This window comes from Triplophysa dalaica, chromosome 22 (assembly GCF_015846415.1).
Source record: "Triplophysa dalaica isolate WHDGS20190420 chromosome 22, ASM1584641v1, whole genome shotgun sequence".
Lineage (NCBI taxonomy): Eukaryota > Metazoa > Chordata > Actinopteri > Cypriniformes > Nemacheilidae > Triplophysa > Triplophysa dalaica.
This window is the reverse complement of record NC_079563.1, coordinates 3,539,982-3,566,652: the sequence shown is the minus strand read 5'-3', so window position 1 is coordinate 3,566,652 and position 26,671 is coordinate 3,539,982. Positions and strand designations below refer to the sequence as shown.

The window sequence follows — 26,671 nt, the reverse complement described above, 5'->3', positions numbered from 1 at the left end:
GCGGGGGTGAATGATGTGAGAATGCGGCAGTCGGAGATCCTGAAGAGGGACTTCAGGAGTCTGGTCGATACTGTTCGCAACGCATCGCCCACGGTGAGGATCATCGTATCAGGGCCGCTTCCAACTTACCGACGAGGGAACGAAAAGTTCAGTAGACTATTTATGCTTAATAATTGGTTAATGTCATGGTGTATTGAACAGAAGCTGCTCTTTGTAAATAATTTTGATCTGTTCTGGGAGCGACCTAGGCTTTTCCGCCCCGACGGGCTGCACCCCAGCAGCATTGGAGCGGAAATTCTGTCTGACAACATCTCAAAGACGCTACGCACCATTTGACTAGTAAGTACAAATTTTAACTACAGTCTGTGTTCTTCTCACCCAACTGTTAAGAATGTTACTGCTTTCAAATGCATAGAGACTGTGTCTGTCCCCCGAATAATACAACCAAATAATAATTTATTTAAAAGTCAGAGAAAAAATCTTATCATGATTAAACCAAAAGACAATATATTTAATAAGCAAAACCAACGCCTAAAGTTTGGGCTACTTAATATTAGATCACTAAATCCAAAAGCAGTTATTGTAAATGAAATGATCACAGACAACAGTTTTGATATACTTTGCCTCACTGAAACCTGGCTTAAGCCAAATGATTATTTTGGTCTAAATGAGTCTACTCCTCCAAGCTACGGTTATATTCATGAGCCACGTCCGGTTGGTCGAGGTGGTGGTGTCGCAACAATCTTTAGAGACTTTCTTACCGTTACTCGGAGAACAATGCATACATTTAAATCATTTGAAATGCTTGCGTTGAACATAACAGTTCCAAACAAAAGTAAAAAATCATTGGTCTCTCTTACATTGGTTACTGTGTATAGACCCCCTGGGCCTTACACTAATTTTCTGATAGAGTTCGCAGACTTCTTATCGGATCTATTGGTTAACGTCGATAAAGTACTGATTGTTGGAGATTTTAATATCCACGTAGACAGTGCTAACGATCCATTAGCTGTGGCGTTTAAAGAACTACTAGACTCTTGTGGTGTAACACAATACATCAATAGACCTACTCATCGCCTTAATCATACCCTAGACTTGATTATATCTCACGGAGCCGATCTAACCAATATCGATATTATACCTCAAAGCGACGATGTTTCCGATCACCATCTTATAATATGTACACTGCGCACTGCAGAAATCAGTTGTATATCTCGTTATCGACAAGGTAGAACAATCACCTCAACTACTAAAGATAGTTTCGTAAAGAACTTGCCAGATCTGACTTCTCTAATAACCTTTCCAACGAATATAAAATTGCTCGATGACATGACCAGCAACATGGGCACTATTTTCTCTAATACATTAGAAGCGGTCGCACCTATGAAGTCAAAAAGGATAAATGAAAAGAACATAGCACCATGGTATGATAACACCACTCGCGCCCTAAAAAGAGAAACGCGTAAACTGGAGCGAAAATGGAAACAAACCCAATTAGAGGTCTTTAAAATTGCATGGAAAGAGAGTGCAAGCTGTTACAAAAAGGCACTAAAAGCAGCAAAAGCCGAGCACTTCCGTAACCTCATAGAAAATAACAAAAACAATCCAAGGTTTTTATTTAGTACAATTGCTAAATTAACAAACAAACAGACTCCACCTGACCTGGGTATTCCGCCGCACCTTGGTAGCAATGAATTCATGAAATTTTTTACCGAGAAAATCGAAATAATACGAGACAACATAGCTAAAACCAAACCTCCAAGTTTGTCGGAAGAATTAGTTTCAACCGTCACCCAAAAAGAAAAGCTAGAGTGTTTTTCTCCTATAAATCAGGAAGATTTAATTAAAATTATTGCAACATCCAAACCGACGACATGCTTATTAGACCCCATTCCGACTACTTTATTAAAAGAGTTACTACCTGCTGTAATTGAGCCCATTTGTAACATAATCAACTCGTCTATTAATCTAGGACATGTCCCAGGACCCTTTAAACTGGCTGTAATTAAGCCTCTTATCAAAAAAACAAATTTAGACCCAAATGAACTTGGAAGCTATAGACCGATTTCAAATCTCCCGTACTTGTCTAAAATACTAGAAAAAGTAGTGTCAACTCAACTGTGTACCTTCCTACAAAATAATGACATGCACGAAAAGTTTCAGTCTGGCTTTAGACCGCATCACAGCACTGAAACTGCGCTCGTTAGAATTACAAATGACCTTCTTATTGCTTCAGATAAAGGAAACATCTCACTCTTAGTCCTGCTTGACCTTAGTGCTGCTTTCGATACTGTAGACCATAAAATACTACTAGATCGTTTACACCATTATATCGGTATCCAGGGACAGGCACTGCAATGGTTCAGATCTTACTTAACAGACCGATATCAATACGTCCATTTAAATGGGAAATCGTCAAATCTTACGCAAGTCAATTATGGATTACCACAGGGATCGGTTTTAGGACCCTTGCTTTTCTCCATATACATGCTGCCCCTCGGCAACATTATTAGAAAACATGGAATTAGCTTCCAATGTTATGCAGATGATACTCAGCTATATATCTCATCAAGACCAGATGATTCCTTTAAGCTATCCAAACTGGCAGAGTGCATCGAGGACATAAAACATTGGATGACTAGTAATTTCCTCCTTTTAAACTCTAGCAAAACAGAAATATTACTTATAGCACCAAAATTAAGTAAACCGAATATCTCCGATTACAGCCTGCAAATTGAAAGCTGCACTGTTACTCCAACAAATACAGTTAAAGACCTAGGCGTTATATTAGACGGCAACCTGTCATTTAAAAATCACATCTCAAATATCACAAAAACAGCCTTCTTCCACCTTAGAAATGTTGCCAAATTACGAAATAGTTTATGTGTTGCAGATGCAGAAAAGCTTATTCATGCATTTGTGACCTCACGGCTTGACTATTGTAATGCTCTACTTAGTGGTTGTCCTGTATCATCGATAAACAAACTACAGTTAGTTCAGAATGCAGCTGCCAGAGTTCTTACTAGGTCAAGAAAATACGATCACATAACCCCAGTTTTATCATCGCTTCACTGGCTACCCATTAAGTATCGCATTGATTTTAAAATTATTTTAATTACTTACAAAGCCCTGAACGGTTTAGCACCTACTTACTTAACCGAGCTTTTATCACGTTACAACCCATCACGCTCGCTGAGATCTCAAAACTTAGGACTTTTGACAATACCTAGAATAACAAAATCCACCAAAGGTGGACGAGCTTTCTCATACGTAGCACCTAAACTCTGGAATAGCCTTCCTGATACTATTTGAGGGTCAGACACACTCTCCCAATTTAAATCTAGATTAAAGACACATCTTTTCAGCCAAGCTTTCACTTAATGCATAGTTAATGAACAGCAGCTACGCTAATTATTCTCTTTATTCTCTTTCCGCCTCTGCCTCGGGATGCCCATCCCGAGGTAGGAAGAAGTTCCACCATGTCCAGACGACCGACAGATGCCCATCCCGAGGTAGGAAGAAGTTCCACCATGTCCAGACGACCGACAGATGCCCATCCCCAATTTGAGATTACACCAGATACAGCTGCAGACTGACTGACCATCCCAGCTCCATCTAAGGCAATTCCACCAGCTGCCAAGAGAAATATGACCATCAGACCATCCCAGCTCAGACCACTACATCCCCAACCAAGAGCAAAGACGGACTATTTGTCTTATTAATGCTGAAGTTACAATATTTGGTATTAAATGCTAAACTAAAATCACATGTCACCAGTCTGAGTGCAGCTATGACACGTCAGAGGGGATCTGGCCCTCCCGGTTGAGCCTGGTTTCTCCCGAGGTTTTTTTCTCCATTAATCAATCATTGGAGTTTGGGTTCCTCGCCACAGCAGGGCAGTGTTGGCCTGCTCACCGGGAGACTGCATTCATTCATTTATTTATTTAGAAATTTGATGTTATTTATTAGAATGAACTTACTCGTTGTATAAATACCATGCACTGTGCTGTGTTTTAACTTTTCTGTTTTTCCTGTTTGCCCCTGTAAAGCTGCTTTGAAACAATACACATTGTGAAAAGCGCTATATAAATAAACTTGAATTGAATTGAATTGATAGATTCATATAATAGGTTTAAAGATTGGCAATAAATAAATATACTGGAGGATAAAACGCCAACATTTCTTCACCATGGATTATCAGCTGTTGATTTTAAATGGTAGAAATTGTGCGTAAACGGTTCGTTGTCTCGATAATGTGTATGTCTCCATGTGCTCCTGCTTTTAACTCTGTTGCTTTGCAAATACTATGTTAAAAACAACTAACTGTTTATTACATTAAAAAAGTCACTTAGTGCATGCGCAGCCCGCATTGTATAAAGATAAGCCTCACTTTATAACTTTTTTATTGAATATTACATCAGAATAAGAAAACAATCAAGCCTCACTCTATAAATGTGAAGCTAGCGCTGAACAGATGACACACGTCTGAATTTATAACTGCCCAACTCCCGCTGTATAAAAAGGATGTGCCTCTGCGCAGCTCGTGCCTAGACGCGCCTCACTTTATAATGCCGCATGGAGATGTCATCGTCCATCTCAATGTTTCACTGCAGTGCAGACATCGTACGATGCCAATTTGGTAGACATCGCCCAACCCTATTTGGTAAACTGCAGTTTTATGGAGAAAATACTCCGCAAAGGTTTAAAATGATACATTTGCGCATGGTTTGTATTAAAGCATATTCAAATCTAAAAAAGATTTTACCCAATAGAATTAGTTTTTGTACTTCCGCGTAGGGCTGGATATCATTTCTGATGCTCAGATTCAATTCGGATTCGCAAGCTCTCGATTCAATTTGATTCTCGATTCGAGTCATTGATTATAGATTTAATACAAATCCTTTCAATATTTCAAAAAAGCACACATCAGATCACAATGGGGAATTAAAAAATGAAATGAAGAGAGCCACAAACCTGTATAACTTTAAACACACTTGAGTATATTGAAACAGAAGAGTCGCACACCTTGAACAAACAGGGTCAGGTTATTTTACATTTTAGATGCAGTATAACAACAGAATGTCCCAAAATTAGTTTGCGGTTGCAATCTTGTGAACCGCTGCCTATTATGTGAAGATGATATTTTCGATGACACACCCACATCCGCCATGTTAATTGAGCAAAGAATGAACGATATGCTCCTTATTGTAAACATCCACCCGTAGTAAAAAGAACATCTAGTGGATAGTAGTAGCAATAACATTCACGTTAATGTTCTGTGCATGCTGAAATATAAATGAAAAAAATAGATACACAGTTTCTGAGAATAGATATCGAATCGACTGCATTTTTAATTATTTTTTTGCCCACCCCAAATACTGCGATAATATTGTTACCGTATATCCATCTGGCTACGAGAACTGGTGAATATATGATATCATGACAGCCCTAACGTGACAAGCAGGAGCTAGTTGTGAGATCTCTAAACACTTCCTCTTTCTCCTATTTTGGAGAGGAAGGAAACACATGCAAAGAACACAAAAATACATGCTCGGTTTAAGAAAGTAGGACAGGCTTTACTGGCCCCCGCCGAAGTGAAGCTCTTCAGGTTTCCTGCCCTTAAGCATCACGCAGCCTAAACTCCTTCACATCGGCTGTAATGTGAACTCATACTAACTGCTGTTGACATGAGCGTGAGACTCTCACAGTCTCTTACAGTTGAACTGGGTCATGGTGTAAATCTAGCAGTGCTTTTAACCCAGGTTACTGTACACCTGAGAGAAGAAGAGCATGCCGCGTTCCACAGACACTCAATATATTTCCCAATATATCAGTTTCAGCTGCTATTAGTGTTTTTAATGATTTGATTGTCTGATTTGATTAAATACTGAAAGTAGACAGAAAGGCCTTTATGCTGATATAAGGCTTATAATAAGCTGAATCAAAAGGTTTAAAAACAACCAATACGTTTTAGTTTTCACTTCTTGAATCTACTGTTATACAACTATTCCTGTCAAAGTCCAAAGCAATTAACACACATAACTTTCACTGTTCAAACTGCTTAAATCCTTTGATTCAGTCAGAACTGACCTAGTGTTTTTCAGTGTGTTCTGTGAGTTGAGTGTGGAGCTCATGGCAGTAATAGAACTGCTTTAACCTGTTATTATGGACTTTATTAATATTACACAATGCTTTCACAAGTAAAACAAACTTTACACAAGACACATTTCACAATGATTCCAGAACTTCACAGTTCAGTACAATATATCATGATAATGAACTTTCACAATATTATTATCATGGATGCTTCAAAATATTGCAAACAAGTATCTTATATTCCAAGTTTTTTGTTTAAAGCTATCAATCATGTTATTAAGAGGGCAACATGGATGTTTTTCAACCTGGATTTGTAACAAATCCCAATACCTTGATAATATCCAGACTCACGGCATCGTGGTGTACCACAATAAATGTCCCATCAATTATCACATTATAAAAATGTTAACACCATCGCATGCCTATGCATACTTAACAGGAACATTTGCGATTTATTACTGCTGTAGTGTATGTGACATCTATCCAACTGTCACAGATATGCAATGTGTTATGGCAATGTGCCGCTTAATCTCAGCTCAACACATCACTCTTGCAAAAACGCAGACCTGCTTTGACTTTCAGAAACCTTTTTAAACAGGAAACGAGTGCATGGTCAAAATCTACACCTATAATGCATATGTTGTTCCAGTCAGAAATGCATCATTGTATGGATGTAAACTGGTTTGTGAATTGAAATTTGTAGACTCTAAGGCTTGACCTACCTGAACATCATGTTCACATCAGTGTGCAAAATGAGTAGTAGTTTCAAAACCTCAATATTCAAAAACATTAGGTGAGAGATAACCGGCTGATCTGTGAATAATTTGTACACTAGCATTCTGGATACTTCTACCTGACTTTTTAGCTTTTTAAAGATCTTTTGACCTAAAAGCTCATGCTAACATGCTTGTAAAACAAATACAGACCAGTACATTTCGTGTCTCCTTAAAAATGTCTTCATGATAATCAATAATCTTTTTTCTTGTAATGATGCCTTTCTCTTTCTCCCTCTTCCAAAGGTCTCTAAGAATTGCAAAAACTATAAATAGTAAGTCCTGTCTAAGATGAATCACTACACTTTTGGCATATCTCTCGAGGAGGCGTGGCCACACATTTGGAGCCTACAACCCGGGATGGACGATATGGCCCTAACACTCTATCACAATATTGTGTGGTATTCGTTGCGATAACAATACAAATGACGATATAACTATAACATCATCCAACAAAGTTTTTTGCTACAAGTGATTATAGCTGCATGTAGTCTAGAGCCTCAATAACACAAACATTAGCTAAAACGTACTACAACTCATTTTCAAAACAACGATTTATCGATTATATCGTGAGAAAACGAATTCCTATCTTGGGGAGAAAGTCTACCGGTATATCGCAAACGATATAATATCGCCCATCCCCAGTATAAACCATTGGTTCTCAACCAGGGGGAGCACTCCCCCAGAGGTAATTCAGGTGGGGCGCAACGGTTCCCCAGAAACCCCAACCTTTGGAACTCGATCGCGAATGCACAAAGAAACATGACTGCAAATTGACGGAGGGCGCACAAAAGCTTTATATCTAGTAGGCAAACATCCACTCAGGAAGCAGCAGCAATACCTCTACAACATATAGGGCCCTATTTTAACGATCTGAAACGCAAGTGTCAAAGCGCGAAGCGCAAGTAACTTTGTGGGCGGGTCTCGGCGCTGTTGCTATTTTCCCGGCGGGATAAATGGCTCTTGCGCCCGGCGCAAATCTAAAATGGGTTGGTCTGAAGTAGCTTCATTATTCATAGGTGTGGTTTGGGCGTAACGTGAAATAAACCAATCAGAGCGTCATCCAACATTCCCTTTAAAAGCAGGTGCGCAAGTTCCATTATGGATTGCTATTATTATGGCGTATTTACCAGGCGCAAAAATATGAGCAATCTCAACTTAACTGGTAAATTGAAGACTAAGGTTTTTAATGTACTTACATTATGGTAAAGGTGATTTCACAGTCTTTTTTTTCAGTCTTTCAGTTTTTTCAGTTTTTCAGTCGATTTTTTTTCCTGGTTCTTGACGAACAAACCAATTTGTCAGATGTCCTTATATACGTATATGTCTTATTGCCACTATTGGGCAAACAGGTCTGATCCTTAATTACTACAATTAGCTTGAATAATTTGTAAGCTAGATTTATGCATATTTTTTCACATCTTCGTGGCACACCACAATGAATTCCGTCATCTCATGTGTTAATATTTTTTTAGTTTAACAATTTATGATTTGCAAAAATAACTGTTGCATCTGTGTAGATTACATGAGCAAAGTGTATGCGCGTTGTGCACGCTATACATTATGGTCAAGCATGCGCCCTTAAAATAGCATAATGAACAACGCGCAACGGGCCACTGACTTTAGGTTTTTTCTGGTCAGTGGCGCAATTGTTTAATGGAACAGCAAAATAGCACCAGGGATTGTTTGCGCCGGAACACGCCTCCTTTTTTGCGCTGAACCGCCCAGGGAGCGCAAGTTCATTCACTAGTTTAGCGACGTGCTTCTGTGGAGGGAAAAGCGCGCTTTGCGTGGGTGCAAAATAGGAATGACACATGCGTCGGTGTACAACGTCAATTGCGCTGGGTGCAAGATAGGGCCCATAGAGTGAAGTCTTAGATCTGAAAACGAAACTCCACACGGATATCCAGAAGCCGGTTAATATTAAGGGGTCACCAAGCATTTTAAGTTGCTGGCCCCCCTTCTAAGGAATAAGCTCCCACTGCATATAAGATCGGCTTCACCTCTGTCTGAATTCAAATCCTGTTTGAAAACGCATTTATTTACAGTTTCTTTTAGCTTATAGTGACTGTTTTGTTTTAAAGGTGTGTAGTATTTTCTGTGCTAGTAATCTTCTTAGCTATACTTGTATATGTACCAGTGGTCGACCGATTATCGAATTGGCCGATTATCGGCGTCAATATTAAGGATTTAGCCAATAATCGATATCGATCATTTTCAAAGCCGATTTGCCGATAAAGTCATTTAATTTTGAAATGCGCTTTTTGGCTCTGACGCAGCCAAGGATTTAGCGAGAGCAGTCGGAACACGTCACTCTAGGGGTTTGCCTAGAGTAATTCCCGCCCACTGCCCCTCTGATTTGTTGGGACTAAGTCACGAGTCCGGCCAATCAACACGGGAGGCTGCGGAACAGAAAGTCTTTTTTCACTGTCACACCGAAAGCGCTGCTTCGAGTTCATGCTCTATGAGGTAAAGCAGCATCAGACGTTGAAATAAATCTCAATCCACTGCACTGAAGATGCAAAACACTTCAATATAATAAGTGCCTGAATTTCGGAGCAGCTTTGCGGGGTTTCCTGCAGGTTCCGCGGGATTTACGCATTATTATCATGTAGATATAATTCACATCCTCAGTATAAGAATGATTTGCTCTGCAAGCGAGCAGCACACTGCACACGCGTTTCTTGTAATTGATCGAGCTGGCGTTTTGCACGTCACTTAAAATGACGCCATTTCAAAAATACAAGACATTTTAAAGCATAAAGAACTTGAATCGTCGGTCTTCAGTCAGAGCGCTCTCATGCTCATGTTATAGCTTCATGAAAATATTGCGGTCTTTTCAACAACATACACAGTAAAGCTATGAAGGCAATTCAATTATTTACACTTAATATATAAATTCAAATTGTGCTAGTTAATCCAATGATTAGCATAATGATTAATTGAAAAGTATTGTATGCAATGTTCAAGTCATCAGAACATATTTTTTTCCATAAATAAATATAATTTGTTACATTCAATTCATTTTTTCATTTGTTGCTTGTTGTTTTTTACTGTGTTGCGTGTGGTTTACAAAATGTTCACAGAATTCTGCTGGGTGCTCCCTTCTTTCTTTTATTAGTATTAATATAAGTGTTATGATTAAGATTTCTCAGTCAGAATTAAAAATATTTCAAATGTTTCAGAGCATGTGTTCTTAATTTCTATATAAATTTACGTTTTTACACCATATATATATCGGTTCAAAATATCGGTTATCGGTCGAATTTGCATGGAAATAATCGGTATCGGCCCGAAAAACGCATATCTGTCGACCTCCAATATGTACAGCACTTAAATGGGCTTGATAAATAATCTGAATTGAATTTGATCATCTTAAATTAAGTATCTTTATAAATATATGATGTATTAAACATTATACTTCCCCAAACACCGAGGATGCCTATAAGACAAACACATTGAAGCCTCGGACCTCCTTTTCAGCCCACCCATATTCTTGACTGCTTCTCTGTCACGCTTTTAGTGTAGGAAATGTCTTATTGGGCAATTCAACTGTACTGAAATATTAGGATTAACACCTAGTCCTACTAAACACACTTGTTTTAAAAAACACACTTGTTTAGCTGTGCATTCACAACATGAGCAATGTGCTGGTTTACATCAACTGCACTTCTATTTCTAATTTATTTTATTTTGTTCTTATTCTTTTTATATATACACTCACATTTTTTAATCAATTTTATTGCTGTTTTATTGTTTCTTAAAATCTAAAGTATTTGTGATCTTAAATCATTTGCATTTTAAAGATACGTCTTATTTCTTTCTGTCAATCATTTTATGTAAAGCACTTTGAATTGCCCTTGTGTATGAAATGTGCTATATAAATAAACTTGCCTTGCCTTACTAAACCAATCTGTCTTTCAGACTGTAGTTTCAGAATAAGCGCAAGTCTCTCTCTCACCCGATGAGTTTAGAGTGGTCGTGAAAGGGAGTGGCGTGTAAAGAAAGTGCCTTTTATATTTTTCTGAACTTGGATGGCTGTTTAATGCTGTTGACAGCTATTATAGATGTAAAGCGCCATTTTTCGACAGGCAAATGACACCACACCGCATCGGTTTTATAAACTGCAAATAAACTCTCACTCGTGGTAAAATCAGTGAAATGCAGACCGTTCTCGTGATCTGGCAGAATAATCCTTTTGAAATAATGCCCAAAACAATACAATTTTCTAATGGTTTTATGCAAAAAGCTAATAGTTTATAATGGTATTTTATTGGAAACCATAAATTTATGTGATGATTTTTATTTTTTATTTTATCAGCAGGGTTGTTACATTTATAATATAATAATAATTAATTACATTTATATAGTGCATTTCTGGACACATTATCTATCTTCAATGTGCATTATTGCGGCGGTTCTTTAAATGGGTTTACAGGGGCGCTACCATGAAAAGGTTGAGAACCACCGGTATAAACCATGTGTGGGTGCAGGTCAGCCGCATGGCCCATGGCTCTGGCATGAAGCTGGAATGCAGAGAAATTCCACCCACTGGACTGCTTCACGCCACCCTATTGGAGCAGCGTGACCCTCGCAATTTCTTCACTACCCCCTCAGCAGGATTGCCTGACTAACCCTGCACACACACACACACACAAACATACTGATGCCTTCTACAGCAACAGGCCACCCGGACAAACTTTGAGCATGTTATTGGCTAATTTTATTAAAGTTTTTTATTTTTAAAAAGTTATGAGGTAATAAGTTAGCAAAGATGCTCCTGACTGTACTCCGGCCACCCAATTCACATGGAGTATTTGTGTATCCCCTCGCGTACACACATGGCGCTGCAGTGTGTCAGGAAGATTGAGCTATGAGCTCTGATGGGACGAGTGCTGGAAGTGGAGCATGAGCCCTGTGTTAACGGTTGGGTAACGGACTCCGTACTTTTAAGGGCACCGACCGAATTACGTCGGTACTTCAGAGTATCGATTCACATTAAATCACTCTGTATCGGGTGCTGCACGAGAGCAGGTACGTGTGAGAGAGAGAGAGAGAGAGAGATAGATCATTTTACTTTGCCGAAAGTGGAAAATAAAACTAAAATAAAGAACGCAGGCTGTCCAAAATTAAAGTACAAAATGAAAATAAACACTCGACACTACGTATGATTATCATATTTATATTATTTATTTCACGCAGCCAGCACACACACACATAACATTGCTCTTAATATTTTGTTAAGGCGCTTTGTGATTTTTTCCACCACTGAATAAAATCATCTCATGAAATCCAGAAACAAAGTTATTAGTGACAAATTACTGTAGAGGAGTTGATGGATGCAGTTTGAAGACTTATCAAGAGACTGATGCACGTGTGCATTACGTATTATTGTATGATCAACATTATATATATATATATATATATATATAATTCTTTCAGTATCTCTGTTTAACATGTATATTTCAAATCAATCTGTTATTTTCGGTAATGATGATAAAAATCTTTTGTAGACTTTTCAAGTTTTGTTTTTCTATATTATCTAACGGTGTGTTAATGGTGGAGGCCTTAAAAAAAGAATGAGAAACATCCTCAACCTTAAAAAAGTTTAAGCCAATGTGTTATCCTCCCGAGTATGTCACATAACATTGGGTTGGTTAGCAGTATTTTTCCAGCTGTGAGTCTAGACTGAGCCACTAAATTAAGGGACAGAAGAAAATCAATGTGTAACTTTCCATTTAGTCCAATCATGAACTGTTAATAAAAAAAACAATCAATGTTTGACCAAAATAAAGTAAGAGATGTATTTCTAATCCATCAGCTTTTTCTGTTTCTCGTAAAACACCGAGTGACCGGCCGGATCAGCGTCTTAACATCAAAGAAAGTGCTTAATGATTTACGTTCCTAAGGTTGAATATTAACAGTTTTCATGGGACATGAACACTTGTGCAGAGATCATAAGAACAGCATTTTAGCCCTCGCCTTAAACAACAAAGTTTCTCATGTAGATAAAACATTTCACACAAACATTGCAGATAGGATTGTCCATTTAGTCTGACATTTTAAAAAAGAGCCAAGACATGTTTAAGCAACAAGTTTTCGTGGCAAAACTCAGAGAAAGTTTAGCTGTTATACTGTGTTGTATAGTAGTACTGTATTGGTTAAATGAGCGTAAGATGATTGAAATTCAACAGCCCAATATGAAATCATACCGGAGTCAGAATTCAAGTAACAGGGACATCCATTACTGTAGACTCAACATACAATGTTCATGATATTTTTCCATTCAGATCTTTATTCATTATACTCATACATTCTTTTTAATTAATTATTTCACAGAGCGTCACATGCAACTTTCCTATCAAAAATGTGTTAAATTTCTAAAGGGCCGAATGACAGCAATGCTTAAAGGAATATGGTTTTATGGCCTTTTTGTCAATTCACCCACCAACGGCAGGAGTGGAAGAGGGTAAATCTCTTTCAGTGGCCCTTAAAGTGACATGAGGGATAGCGAATTCATGTGAGAATCTGGGTTAACACTGCTGAGAATTACATGCATGGCCTCCCAGCAACCGGCAGACAGAGTGAAACGCATTTTCCTGCCTTTGCAAAGCAAACTTGCACAACTTGGAGCATGAATTTTGTGCACAATTTTTAATCATTCATGATGCACTACGGAAGATAATAACCGCAAACCAGCGTTTTTCGGATTGTAATTTTATAATGAGCACAAATCAATCAATGTTCCAGCCTCTCCGTTCTCTCTAAGAATGTTGTGCACACAACAAGCATGTTGTAGAATTTTTTTTATTAAATACTATTAACCTATCGACACCACTCATGTTACTACTCCGCTATGAATTAGGGTTGGGTCTCGTTTGGGCTTTTTCCGATACCGGTGCCACGTCAATACTTTTAAAACTGGCCGGTGCCTAACCCGATACTTTTAAAAAAGAGCCACAAAACACCAGTGGATGACATTAAAGAACAAAATGTTCAATCAAAAATATTTATTAAGTAATAAAAATAATAAAACAAATTTACAGTTAAAGTGAAATGAGCATGTACACTAACATTGCTGGAAAGATATTAAAGTCTTTACTTTTAACCTGTTTACCCTCCAGCTACAACTAAATGCTCGTTATATTTGTTTTAAATATGGGTAGAAAATGCGTTTAATATATAAACAGATTTAGTCCATTTACAGAGACCTCTTGGCTACATTATATATGCATTATTTTAAAAACATACAGAATGTACAATGAATAAGTATAATTATATGCCTATAGATGCAGACAGAGTAAAAAGCTTGACAGACTGCTCAAAGCAGGGCTTGACATTAAGCATTGTCATGTGGTTGTCCTTCGGACAACAAATTTATCATTCACTTGTCCGAGTACAAAAATTACTTGTCCAAAGATAAAAATGATATTTAATTTGATGTCTCATTTAGATTGGTCAAGTAAGCTACTAAGCATTTTAACTAGTGTCCGCTTTCGCCACCTCAATTAAGTTATAGGCCTGCTCTCCGTGACTGCTATTAAACAAAGGCAAGCAGTACTTAATAAGTTAAGGCTGTAAATTCACTTTTTTTGCACATAGCCCTGGTGCTAGAGAGGTTTAAAGTTTGGTAGGACATTTTTCGACGAAGTTCAGAAAATGCTCAATTCACACCACGTCCTTCGTGCAAATCGCGTCATTCGCGCATCCTCATTTGCGCCGCAGGATGTCCTACATTTACTTATACACTATGCATTTGGCAGACGCTTTTATCCAGAGTGACCTAAATTGCATTATCCTATACATTTGTTTCTAAGTATGTGCAATCCCCTGGGATCGAACCCACAACCTTGCGTTGTTAACGCAATGCTCTTACCACTGAGCTCTTTATAATACCATAATGAACCATTAGCTTTTTGCATTAAAACCATAAGCATTTTTTTTTTGGGCATTATTCCAAAAGGATTGTTCTGCCAGATCACAAGAACGTTGCACGTTTCATTGATTTTAACAAAAGAAAGAATTTATTAGCAGATTATAATAATGTGGTGTTATTTGTCTGTGGAAAATAGCGCTTTAAATCTTAAATAGTTGTCAACAGCTTTAAACAGCCGTCCAAATTCAGAAATATATAAAAGGCACTTTATTTACACGCCACTCCCTTCACGCCCACTCTAAACTCATCGGGAGAGAGAGAGAGACTTGGGTTTATTCTGAAATTACAGTCTGAAAGACAAACATACTCATATGATCAAGCTGTTTCTTAAGATGATGTAGAGGTAATTGTTGCTGCTTCCTGAATGGACGTTTGCCTACTTTACAGATATTAAGCTATTGTGAGCAGCCTTGGTTCGATTCTGTTTGATGTGAGGGCAGATTTCATGGCACAACACCAGCAATGCTAAAGACACTAAATTCACTATTAACTTAATAATAATAAACACAATAATAACAATTTTACTAATAACTTAATCTTTATTAACTTTATACAACTCAATGTTTCTCTTTGGAAGATATTAATTGAAATATATAATATTAAGAAAAAATACAGTTCATATACTACTATTTAAGCAAATGTAAAGGAATAAGGGGTGGGCGATCTAGAAAAAAAATTCAAATCACGATTTTTTCAAGATAGATCACGATTCACGATTTTATCGCGGTTCTTCTTCAAGTTGGTTTTAAGACTATTTTGCAAATTAAAGGGGCTTCAATACAGCCAGACTAAGTCCCCATATAAAAATATACTCTTTACCATTTATATTTTGAAGAATATTTTAATCAAGTTAATATTTAATGCAAGTGCAAGACCATAAATCAGCTGTTAGCAAAAAACTTTACATTTTGAATTTTGTTTTGCATCTTGTTGCGGCACTCGGAGTAAAGCTGTGGAATGGGCGTGGAGGATAAATATTTTTGGCTGGGTATTTCGTAACGTGGATCTACGACTTTGAGCAGTTTTTTAAAGCCCTCATTTTCCACAGTCTTTATGGGAATCATGTCTTTGGCCAGGTAAAATGCGACCGCGTCAGTGACATCTTTCCAGCGCTTGTTCATTCTGTCATACGGATACGGAGTTCCTTTCTCAAATGGTTCTTTCGCTAAAGTCGTTGTTTAAGCCTTTTAGTTTCCGTATGCTTGGTTGTACCTGATTTACTCGCGTGGGATCCCTTTATAATTTGACTGTCGACATACTCTTTCAGTCCCTTTTATTTTGAGGTGGTTAAAAAGGTTTGTTGTGTTGCCTTACGACGCTCTAATCTTATCATTGCCACATTTGCAAATAACTGTTGTTTGGGCCGTATCAGTTGGGGAAAACCCAAACCATTTCAATATTACTGATGTAGAATTTTTTTTAGGGACCAAGTCCTCCGTGTTTCCCTCCATCTTCACTGACCGCGTCACTTAATCTTACTGAATTCACAAGCAACGTATACGAGTTTGTTAACATGACGCAATCTATCGCAAGTATGTTGACGAATTCTATAGAACACTACTATATAGGACGATTTAACGATTTTCCCGAAAAAGTGGATCGTGCAGTCATTTTAATCGTTCGCGATCTAATATCGTCATATCGCACACAATTTTTTTGTGATGTTGCCCTAAGGCAACATGATACGTCACGTGCCTGCCACAGTACAATAATAACAATTCACAGTACATTCATTTAAAGTTAAATACAATGAGCAAAACCTCTTCAAGTACCTCATCAAGAAGCTCATTTTACTGACAATGTAGATGGTAAAGCTAGTATTTGTTTTATCCGCACAGCTTTACACTCTTTCAGGTCTATGTAGTGCAAGTTCTAGATAAAATGACATTGCACATTATCTCATGCTTTGAAGGAAACAATAAAAAAACAATCGACGAATCACTTGGTGTAGAAAAGATTGATGGACAGCGTGATGCGATCGTTCCCCCCCCACACATATGCAATTTAGGCATATAACTTGATGTCTAAATGTAGTTTATCTGAAGTTTACGATGAGAAGTGATGATTCCATCAGTCGTGGCTCTTATTGAGAGAGGTGTATCACGTAACATTTAGTTTGAATATCGTTACTACCCTATTTATTACCACAAACCCAGTCTCAAGTAGAATGGGAGTGTTTTTGGCAAAGCCAACATCGATTTTAAAGGAAAGATCATGTTCCTTGAAGATATTTTGCTATCAAATATATCAAAACTTTTTTTGTGAGTGGATACTAACAAAAATGGCTGCTGCTGCCCGCTCTTTGGGATCTACACACTCAAGTTTGGTATCTATGTAGAACTTACAATTTCAGTTTTCAATTTAAGTCATTACAGAGGTAAGCCCACAGAGAGTGTAAAACCATTCTTAGCCACTTTGATGGACAACTTTGAAGGCAATTTTATCAGTATTTAATTTTTTTGCATCCTCAGGTTCCAGATTTTCAAATAGTTGTATATCGGCCAAATATTCTCTTACCCTGACAAAAACAGCTGTTGTGAAAAATTTACCCAAAAGCCTGGTTTCGTTGTCCAAGGTCAAATTTTGAACTTCATTTAATGAATATTCTAGTTTTGCAGTGTTTGGACAAACAGACCAATCCTGTTGCTCTGGCTCAGTTAAAAGAATGTTGCATAAGCAGCGCAGAGTTTGTGGGTTCAAATCCCAGGAAACATACTGATAAAATGCATACTTCAAATACACTGTAGGTCGCTTTCAGATAGTGTCAGTAAATGACAGTCCTGCCGTTCGGAGATATTTGATCACAAATAATAACCAAGAAAAAAACACCTCAACATTACAGAACCCTGTCAACCATCCACAGAGAGCACAGCAGCAGTGGGTTCGGTACAGCCAATGACCCCTGTTTAAAATACAAAAATATCCATACTGACCAACGTGACCCTTACACCTTATTAGACTAGAACAAATGACAAACATTTGAAATGGGCCATGAAGTCTTGCCAGAGCCACTTGAGTTTGAGGTGCTTTACAAGTGTTTGTTTGGACCCTGTGTCTGGATGGTCAGATTTAAGCACCAGTACGAGCCAGGCAAATGAAGTTACTGTTGTACTTGTGTAGACAAGTGGCACAGACCACCCCCGTTAATCACCAACAAAAGACCAGCGTGGATTCTTGAATCATTCTGCAAGTGAACACCCTTTGACCCAAATCTGGGGGTGCTTCTGACCGTTTAGGCAGAAGATGCTTCTGCAAGACACCAAAACTTTTCACAAAGCACAGGTTATGTTAATTACATAAATGCTTAAATTAACGAAAAGGTCTACACCTAACAAAGTCTGTATTTAAATGGATTTGTCACTGGGATTGCACTTGGAACTTTTGGAGATGTGGCACTGAAAACATTTCTAAAGTCAGGTTGGACTAACATGAAGAAGAAGGCCAAAGGAATTGTAAAGTGGTTGGGACGAGAGACACAGGGTCATTTCCTCTGATGGCCCCTCCAATAATGAAGTCTAGAGCTGGGATCATTACAACAACAGTGTTGTGGTTTCACAATGAATCTCTTTGTGCTGCTTTCTCAAGCTCAAGGACTCCATTTCTGTCACTCCCAATTTACAGGCAGAATCAGATTTCTAATGGATTTTCCCCAGAGACAGGCGAGATGCTGGGAGATCGATGGCTCTTTCTCATGCCGTTCAAACATACAATGTGTTTACAACACTCGCTAGACACAGCAGAGATTCTTGCAATAGAATATAATCAACACTCTCAGAGAGAAGACTCGATCATGCACTTATAAAGAAGAGTTTCGCTCATCCCAGTTAAGATTAAACCAACCACTACAACTCATTTTGCCCAGGACAAAGTTCTCAGTTGTCTCTCCTCTATGACAGCTCTGCCCCCGACACATATATTTGAAGAGTGTTTGTCAGTCTTAGCGCACTCTTCATATGTCATCAACTGTGATTTTGAGGGTCTCTAGCCTTGTCCTGCCACAACACCGGTAATCTGTGTCTGATTAGTCCCACTCCCATGTGTTGACTTTTCACATGTAGCCCGGCTAACTAAACAAAACATGAGAGGAGGGGGACCCCTGTGCCTGCGGACCAGGCCTAATGGTTATGGAAATATCCTTTGTGTCCAGCATTCAGGCATTATCCTTCAACTAACCCGAGTTCCTGGTGGCCGTAGAGAGGCGTTTGCATATTTGCTGGATGGAAAGACACACTCATGTGCGAACTGTAGGGTTTCAAATGTCTGGGTTTCAAGAGTGCTAACGTGTCCATTTAAAAACAGTAAGGCTTATGGAGGCGTCACCTTCTGAGGTGAGTGGATTTTTATCCACATATGTTTGTTTTAAGCTCTATTTATATTTAGCCTTATAATGATTGCAATTAGCCGTATTAAGTTATCAGGTATAAATGCTTAAATACATCTGCTAGATGTGTGTTTGTTTTCCCGTATCTTTACAGGCACATACAGCCTTTTCCATCAAAATGAGTTCATTAACAGCATATAGCCTCTTTTTAATGTAGATGTTCTGTATTGTGATTTTGTCTGATGATGTTGCTTTCATAAATCAGGATTTTAACAGCAGTTAAAGTGATTGCTGGTGGCATTCAGTTGTAAAATACAGTATAATGTGACAGATTAGAAAGTAGAAGAAAAACAGATCGAGTGCTAACACTGAGGCATCGTTTATACTACTGCGTTTTCTGTTAAAAACGCATAACTCTTGCTACCGTACACCTTCCATTTACACTTCCCTTGAGTTTTCAACCCCCGAAAGACTTTTGGAAATGCTGCAGACCCAGTTTTAGTTTGAAAACTCTGGGGTTACGTTTCTGTGTAAACAGACGAAAACGGAGACTTCAGGTCGTCTGTATCAATGCGTAACGACCGTGTAAACAACAGTCTTGTTTAACTTCAAGCTTCGCTGCATACAAGGATGTACACAGTGACATTACAGCAACGCAAGAGATCGAGAGCCGTATGCTTTTTTGCCATGTGATCCGTCGATCGGTCTGCGTGGCGCCGAATGAAATCAAACAAGCATAACAACATGGATTACCTCATCTAAAGTTATCCACATGAAGACCTCCTTGTTTTTCCTCGCCATCATGATCATTTTGTACTGGTCGGTCTGTGACTAGTAAGCAATTGTCATCAACAACTTATGTATGCCCACAAAACTGTTTACATTTATGTGCCCATGCCCAGCGTGTCTGAATGGTCATGTGACATGCGTTTTCTGTAGTGTAGTGTAATGTAGATTTGTTCTAAAACGCATGTGGAAACGGCCGTTTAAACAAGAATCGTTTTCGTTTAAAAATGTCGTTTTTGTATGACAACCGGCTGATGTAAACACCACCTAGCATGACGTGATGACATCACAAATATGTTCATTTGTTCGTGATGTCACCAGCGCCACAAAATACCTTAGGAAACACTGTACAATACTTCAAAAAGAGAGTTACAATATCTATTTAATATCAATTTTTAAGAGTGTAAACAATAGCATGCACATGTAGATTTCATTAATCTGAAGTGTTCAAACTATGACAACTTCTCTAGATCAATTAAAACACCACAAAAATATATATTACATTTCCAAGTGTGGATGTGTGAGAACATTTCACTTTGACCTCCATTTGAAGGACCTGATTTTGAAGTATTACTCTTCCTGCTTAGCAACAGAAAACTCCACAGACATCTTGACAACAGCTCATGGTCATCATAAACTCTTGACATTCCACACAAAATGTCTGCATGTATTTTACAAGGACAAACCATGCTGGTTTTCAGACGAACAGTAAACTTTTCTAAAAGTATGGTAGGTATACACTGGTACAGTTTATCACTACATACAGAACTCCTGATAACTGACATTTTTATTTCTCATTATTTTCACGTATAGTTCATTTTAAAGTTCAATTCACATTATTATGTATAATACAACATTATTTTCGGGTTTTCAAATCTGATTGGCTGAGAGCCATATGCTATTCCGCCATGATCACCACTGGAACTGACTGTTGATCCGCTTCACTGACTGTTTGTATCACTCCACCACTTAACTAACTGGGACTGTGCCGTCCTTGCAACTGCGTCACTCTGAAGAAGTTAGACAGCTAGCTAGCAAGCAAACAAACAAACAAACACACACAAAGCAGTTTATCATTTCCAGAATGTTTACTTCTGTGTTGCTTTCTCATTATTTTGTAAAACTTACATACAATAAACAAGATATAAAATTAAAAACTGCGCTCAAGTTTTAAAAAAAATGACAGCGCGATCACGAGCTTAAGAAAATAGAATTGGGATGAACACATTCTCGGCGAGTTGCCTTTATAAGGTCTCTCCGTTTCATTCCCACACACGTCCTGCCTCATTATATCTCACTAATCACTACACTGAAGCAGCACACCGCACATTTAAAATTAATAGGTTTGTTTAACTGTTATGCTGGGCTGGAATTTGTGGTGGACGAAAGTAGTTCCTTTTAAAAACTTCTTCAGGGTGGTTTTAAAGACACTCCTATGTTGTTTCTGATCCATAGACACTATAAAATATGGACGTAGTGTCCGTGACGTCAACAGAAGGTTTGTGAAGAGTAAAAACGAAGCTAAAAGTAGGCGGAGCTGGCCCTCGCCATTTTAGCGTCACTCCTGGATAATTGGAAATGGGCAAAGAGGCAGGACGCGGTCAGAGCTGTGGTGCCTGGTTGCTGAAACAGCTTGTCACTCAAGTGACCACGCACCTAATTTTACAAAATTTTAAGGCTTAATATTATCTAGATGGATGAGTTTTTAAAAAATTCACCCCCCTCACAGTTGTCATGAAGTGCAAAATTACCTTCATAGACCAAAATAATTTTTTTGAACCAGTCTGTAAACATGTTTTTTTTTTCTGTAAAATTGGCCATTTTAACATGGCGCTCAATGAGATTCTGCTCTGTTTTGAAATCAGCCTCTAGCGGTCAGTCGATGAATTGCAGTTTTAGTCACTTCCGTGTTGGTTTCACAAGAGAGACCGGAAGTTTGCCCTTTGGATTTATCACACGTGTGTCGAACTGTTGTATTAATGCAATATCGCTCTTGTAGTCGTGTAAATAGTGCTCTTAGATCAGCAAGAGTAAAATCGATTATAATGTGTGATGAATCTAATCGGTTGAGGTGTGAACTGAATCACAACTAATTTTTTGAACAGCCAGGACCGCCATGTTCACTGCAAACCTAAACCTGGACATGCTGATATTTCTTAAATGCAAAGAAAATCCAAAAAAAGCACAGACAGTATTAGTTTGTTTATATTAAAGAAACCTTTTCTATTATTAATTTGTTTTAAAATTGCAGTTTAGTTTTGTAATTTGAAATAAAACATAATTTTATCATTCAAAGAAATGGTAAGCATTTAAAAACAATGCAAGGGAAGTTGTTCATTTCTAATTGTTTCGACTCATTTTGTAAAAATTAATCGTAAGTAAACGTGAATAAATCGCATCGTTAGATCAGAATCGTGAATTGCATCGTAATTCATCGTAATGAGTGAATCGTTACATCCCTAAGCGATATTGCATTATTCTCTATCATTTTCAACTCAAATTCGATAACGGTTTATCGCAATCTGTGAAAAGTCTAAAATTACTACTGCAATGTGTTTAATATACTTGCTTCCTGTAACTGATAAGCAACAAAAAAAATCAGGAAAACATTTTACACAATCCATGACTATGACGACACCTGGTCCACAGTATTGCAGCCCATATACTGTAGCACCATTACGGTTTACTAAAATAAATAAATACTCAAGTAAACTACAGTTTCTTCATGTGGGTTAAGGCATCTTCAGAAATGTAGGTGAGTTCTCCTCTCATGAGTTCAACAGCCCTCAACTGTTCATCCATCAGTTTAAATTACTGATTAGAAGAATGCTAAATTTGTCTTTGATAGGTGATGGGAACTGCAAGAATTCACCTTGACTTCACTAAAACCCATTTTAAGAAGCAATGTGTCACATTTCACACTCAAACGTCAATGACCTACTCCCTCGACACACAAGAATACACCACCAGAAACATACACCCTCTTTCTTTATTTTAGCCTGGTGCGTTCGACCTCAGAAGGCTAAATTTGTCACGAAGAAGCTCTGAGGACTCGTGAATCTTTGGGAGTCTTCTTACAACGTCAGCATGTGCAGTGGATGTTTTCAGCAGGAAGAGAGGTGGCCAACAACGTGTTTAGGAAGAAAACTTTGACCACTAGGCACCAAAGTGATGTTGGCTCGGGTAGCTAATTCAGGGCTCACAAAAGGTCAAGTTTTTTGACAGGTCAATGAATCATACATAACACCTCAAAATGACAAGCACGTCTATAACCAGGATGTGCTTCAAAATTACGCTCTGCTGATTATAGACAATTTACTTAACTAGACAAGAAACAATAGAGTCAACATATTAATGGTTTATTAGAATCTTTGTAGCAGGACTTGCTTTAAAATGCTTTTATGTACTCTAAAATAACAAGGCGTCTTGTTCAAGAGGAAGGACATTCTCATTTTATTAAACACGAGCAGAACAAGTTTTTGTGTAAATTAAGGATGCACCAATATGTAGATTTTGGCCGACAAGCGATAATTCTTCAAGATTGGAACCAATAACCGATATATCGTTTTTTACTCTTTCTTTTTGGGTAAAACGCAGAACTCTTCACTTTCCCTTTTAACACAGCTGTCCAATCACAGTGGAGGAGAGGAGGGACAAACAGTACATTGACAAACCATCACAGTTGTACAACTCAAAAACGGCAAAGTCAACATTGTTGGTTATTGCATTTTTATATTTAATAATCTTCAAAATAAGACACTTGTAGCATGTTACTACCTTGGATATTCCTAATCATAGCAACCAGCATGTTGGAAAACCGCGTTAAGCATCCAAAGTGCTCTCAAACACCACCAGCTGATTATTTTCAGAAGGGCACAAGGTATTATTTCAGCTGGCTAAAAACGCTTTGGTGGACACACATTCATTTATTACTTTACTGTTAGGCATAGAGCCTATTAGTCTTGTATGCATTTATGCAATAAAACATAATTTATTACATAAGCCAAAGCTGAGAATGAAATCCAGAGAATTCCACAGCATTCCTAGATAATTAATTTGCATAGCTAGCTATAATTCATAGGAGGGGCTCATACTAATTATGAATGAGCGTGCATGCACACCTTATTTACGAATCATTGGAATTCTTTATCATACACACGTTTTACTGTCAAATCTGACGTTTACGAAGTATTTGTGAATCCGGAGGAGAGTTTTCGGTAAGGTCCGTTTTACCCGCAAATCACCCTTATATTTATGAATGTTTCATGAATGCAACCCATTGATCGGAAAGAAAGCCTTTGAATAAAATATAATATTTTTTAAAAAGACATTTCCCATCTAAATGAATTCAGACACAATCTAAACATAAATGTTCATCCTCTGGCAGTGGCTTCAGTAACATCAAAGGCCTGTGATAGTTCCTACTCTGGAGGTGTTATCTTATCCAGCATCAGTTCAAGTCCCACCACATCCGCTGGAAACGCAAACAAATTAATTACGATTCTGTGGGCTGAGAACACCCAACGGAACCCCACCAACTGTGTCCACCACACAGGAAAATCCACAGTCCCCATCACCGACACGGCAAAAACCAAGCAGCTATTTCATAATGCAAAAATCAGCTAAATCATATTTTCTATATATCCTTATCAAGCAAATTAAAAATAAAACATTGAAGGACAATTAAAAACGATTGACATTTGAAGGCCTCAAACACTCAAAATGTAAAACTGCACAAGCTTAGAATAAACATACTATTATCGTCCGCTGGTCTAGGCACTAATATAATTATAGTTCTTGGTGTGAACACAGTCAGATTTTCAGACTTTATCAGACATGAATTCATTAGGTGTTTCTGTACATGACATGTGCACAGGTGAGACCCATCGTCTCAGGTTAAGGTGCATCAGTAGGGGACTCCTTTGATCATTAAATAAGGGTGTGAGCAGAGGAGATGGCCTCAGGTAAGAGAACATCTGCTTCTTCTTTAAGCTCCTGTGTGCACCTCCACTGTTTTCACCTGTAACGTTCCCTCCATCAAAAAACACAATGACCTCAGCTCCTGTTCTGACTCCAGGGGAAATGGTGGTAAATAAAGAAGCTTGATGACGTGAAACAAGGTGTTTGGAATCACAGACTCTGAATCCCTGTGTGTCTTAACGAACACGAAAGAACGTGACCACGAAACTGGATGAAAGAAATATCACATAACCAGGATGGAAAACTATGGGTAACAATTTCAATTCTAATATGAATTTCCTGTGATTACTGTGAGTAATATGTGTGACCCATATTTCTACCGTGCAACATTTTGGACTAAACTCATGACCTGTGCAGTTAAGATTTTTAAAAAGTTAATTAAAGTCAAAAAAGGAATTTGTAACTACTCTTCTAGAAATCACAGTTCACAATGGCACAAGTCTCCGTTTCAAGTAGTTTTTTAAGCTTTCAGCATCCATTCAGCTCTCATTCTGTTTACAGTCTCAAAGGCTGCAGCTCATATTGCCTTAAATCCCACATTTACAATCTCCCAGTCAATTATTCTGCAGAAGCTCAGCTTTCTCACACGAAAAAATTCTTAACACTTCTCTACGGTCAACGACTGGCAAATATAAAATAAACTTGTCATTTTACTGAAGACTTGAAAAACGGTCATAACATCAGAAACCCAATTCCATCTGCCCTAACGTACATCACACAGACTGTGTATTTTATATATTTTAACACATAGCAAAATAATACGTCAACTGTTATGCTCTCATGACTTATTACTACATAATAATCACGAATAGATAAACATGTGTGTCAGAACATTATTCACAGAATTAGCCCTGTCAGTTGTGCACATAATTTATGGAAATGTGAAGAACACTTTTGAAAAGAAATGCTGAAATTGTGGTTTATGAAATCAACACAGTTTCATCTGTCTGTATGTTCAGTGGAGCAGCAGAGATGAAGACTTAAGAAACATTTCATATTAAATAGATGTTGTGTGCTATACATACACAACAAACGTGAAATATTACAAATTCTGAGCTCTTTTAGAGACTTTTACCATGCGTACTAGTCCAAGCGACTCTTACATTACCGCACAACTAAAGTTTTTAACACAAGTCAGTGCATTTATAGACATGTGTTACCTGTTGTGTGCTATGTTCAGGTCCACAGTAGCATGTCCAGGGCTCGGAGACTCAGCAGAACTGATCCTTAAAGACCTTTTCATCCATTCCTGAGCGCTATCGGACAGATGATCGCTGCTTCTGTGAGACTCTGTGAGACTCTGCCGTAGAAACGCGCTCGAGCCCGATGCCTCCGCGGCGGTCCCGCTCTCACATGTATCCAGATCAACACTTTTCACCTTCCGCCTCCACTCAGAGTTCTCCCCCGCGCTTCTCCTCGTTTTCCCGCTGCTGTGAGCAGGTCCGTAGCCGCTGAAACTTCCCTGAGATCCGATCCCGACGTTTGGTCCGTTATTCGAGTCTAATATTCCGCCTAACGACGACGTCCGGCTCTCCGCCGTCGCCATTTTCTGTCCTGCTTTTTTACCACTTAGTAGATCCTATGACAGAGGGAGGGGCCTACGGGTAGATAGGTGGGGCTCCGAGCTACATGGGAGGAGACAGGACTTCAGAGGCACACCCTCATGTGAGGGTCACGATGAGAAGTTATTTGTTTTCTTTCTTTCTTTTCTTCTATTCGTTTGTTCAACTCATAATATATTTTGATAAGTTCGTGATTATTATTCTGTTTATTGATTGT

At 38.2% G+C, this 26,671-nt stretch overlaps 1 protein-coding gene across 1 annotated transcript in view; it reads right to left on the bottom strand.

Annotated features, from left to right (window-relative positions):
* The window catches only part of map3k1 (mitogen-activated protein kinase kinase kinase 1, E3 ubiquitin protein ligase), a 48,348-nt gene extending 21,899 nt beyond the window's left edge, over nt 1-26,449 (bottom strand). Inside the window, exon 1 of the mRNA XM_056735998.1 lies at nt 26,053-26,449. Coding sequence (XP_056591976.1) covers nt 26,053-26,438 — 386 coding nt within the window. The 5' untranslated portion in view covers nt 26,439-26,449. The remainder of the gene's footprint in view (nt 1-26,052) is intronic.
* Between the last annotated feature and the right edge of the window lie 222 nt (nt 26,450-26,671).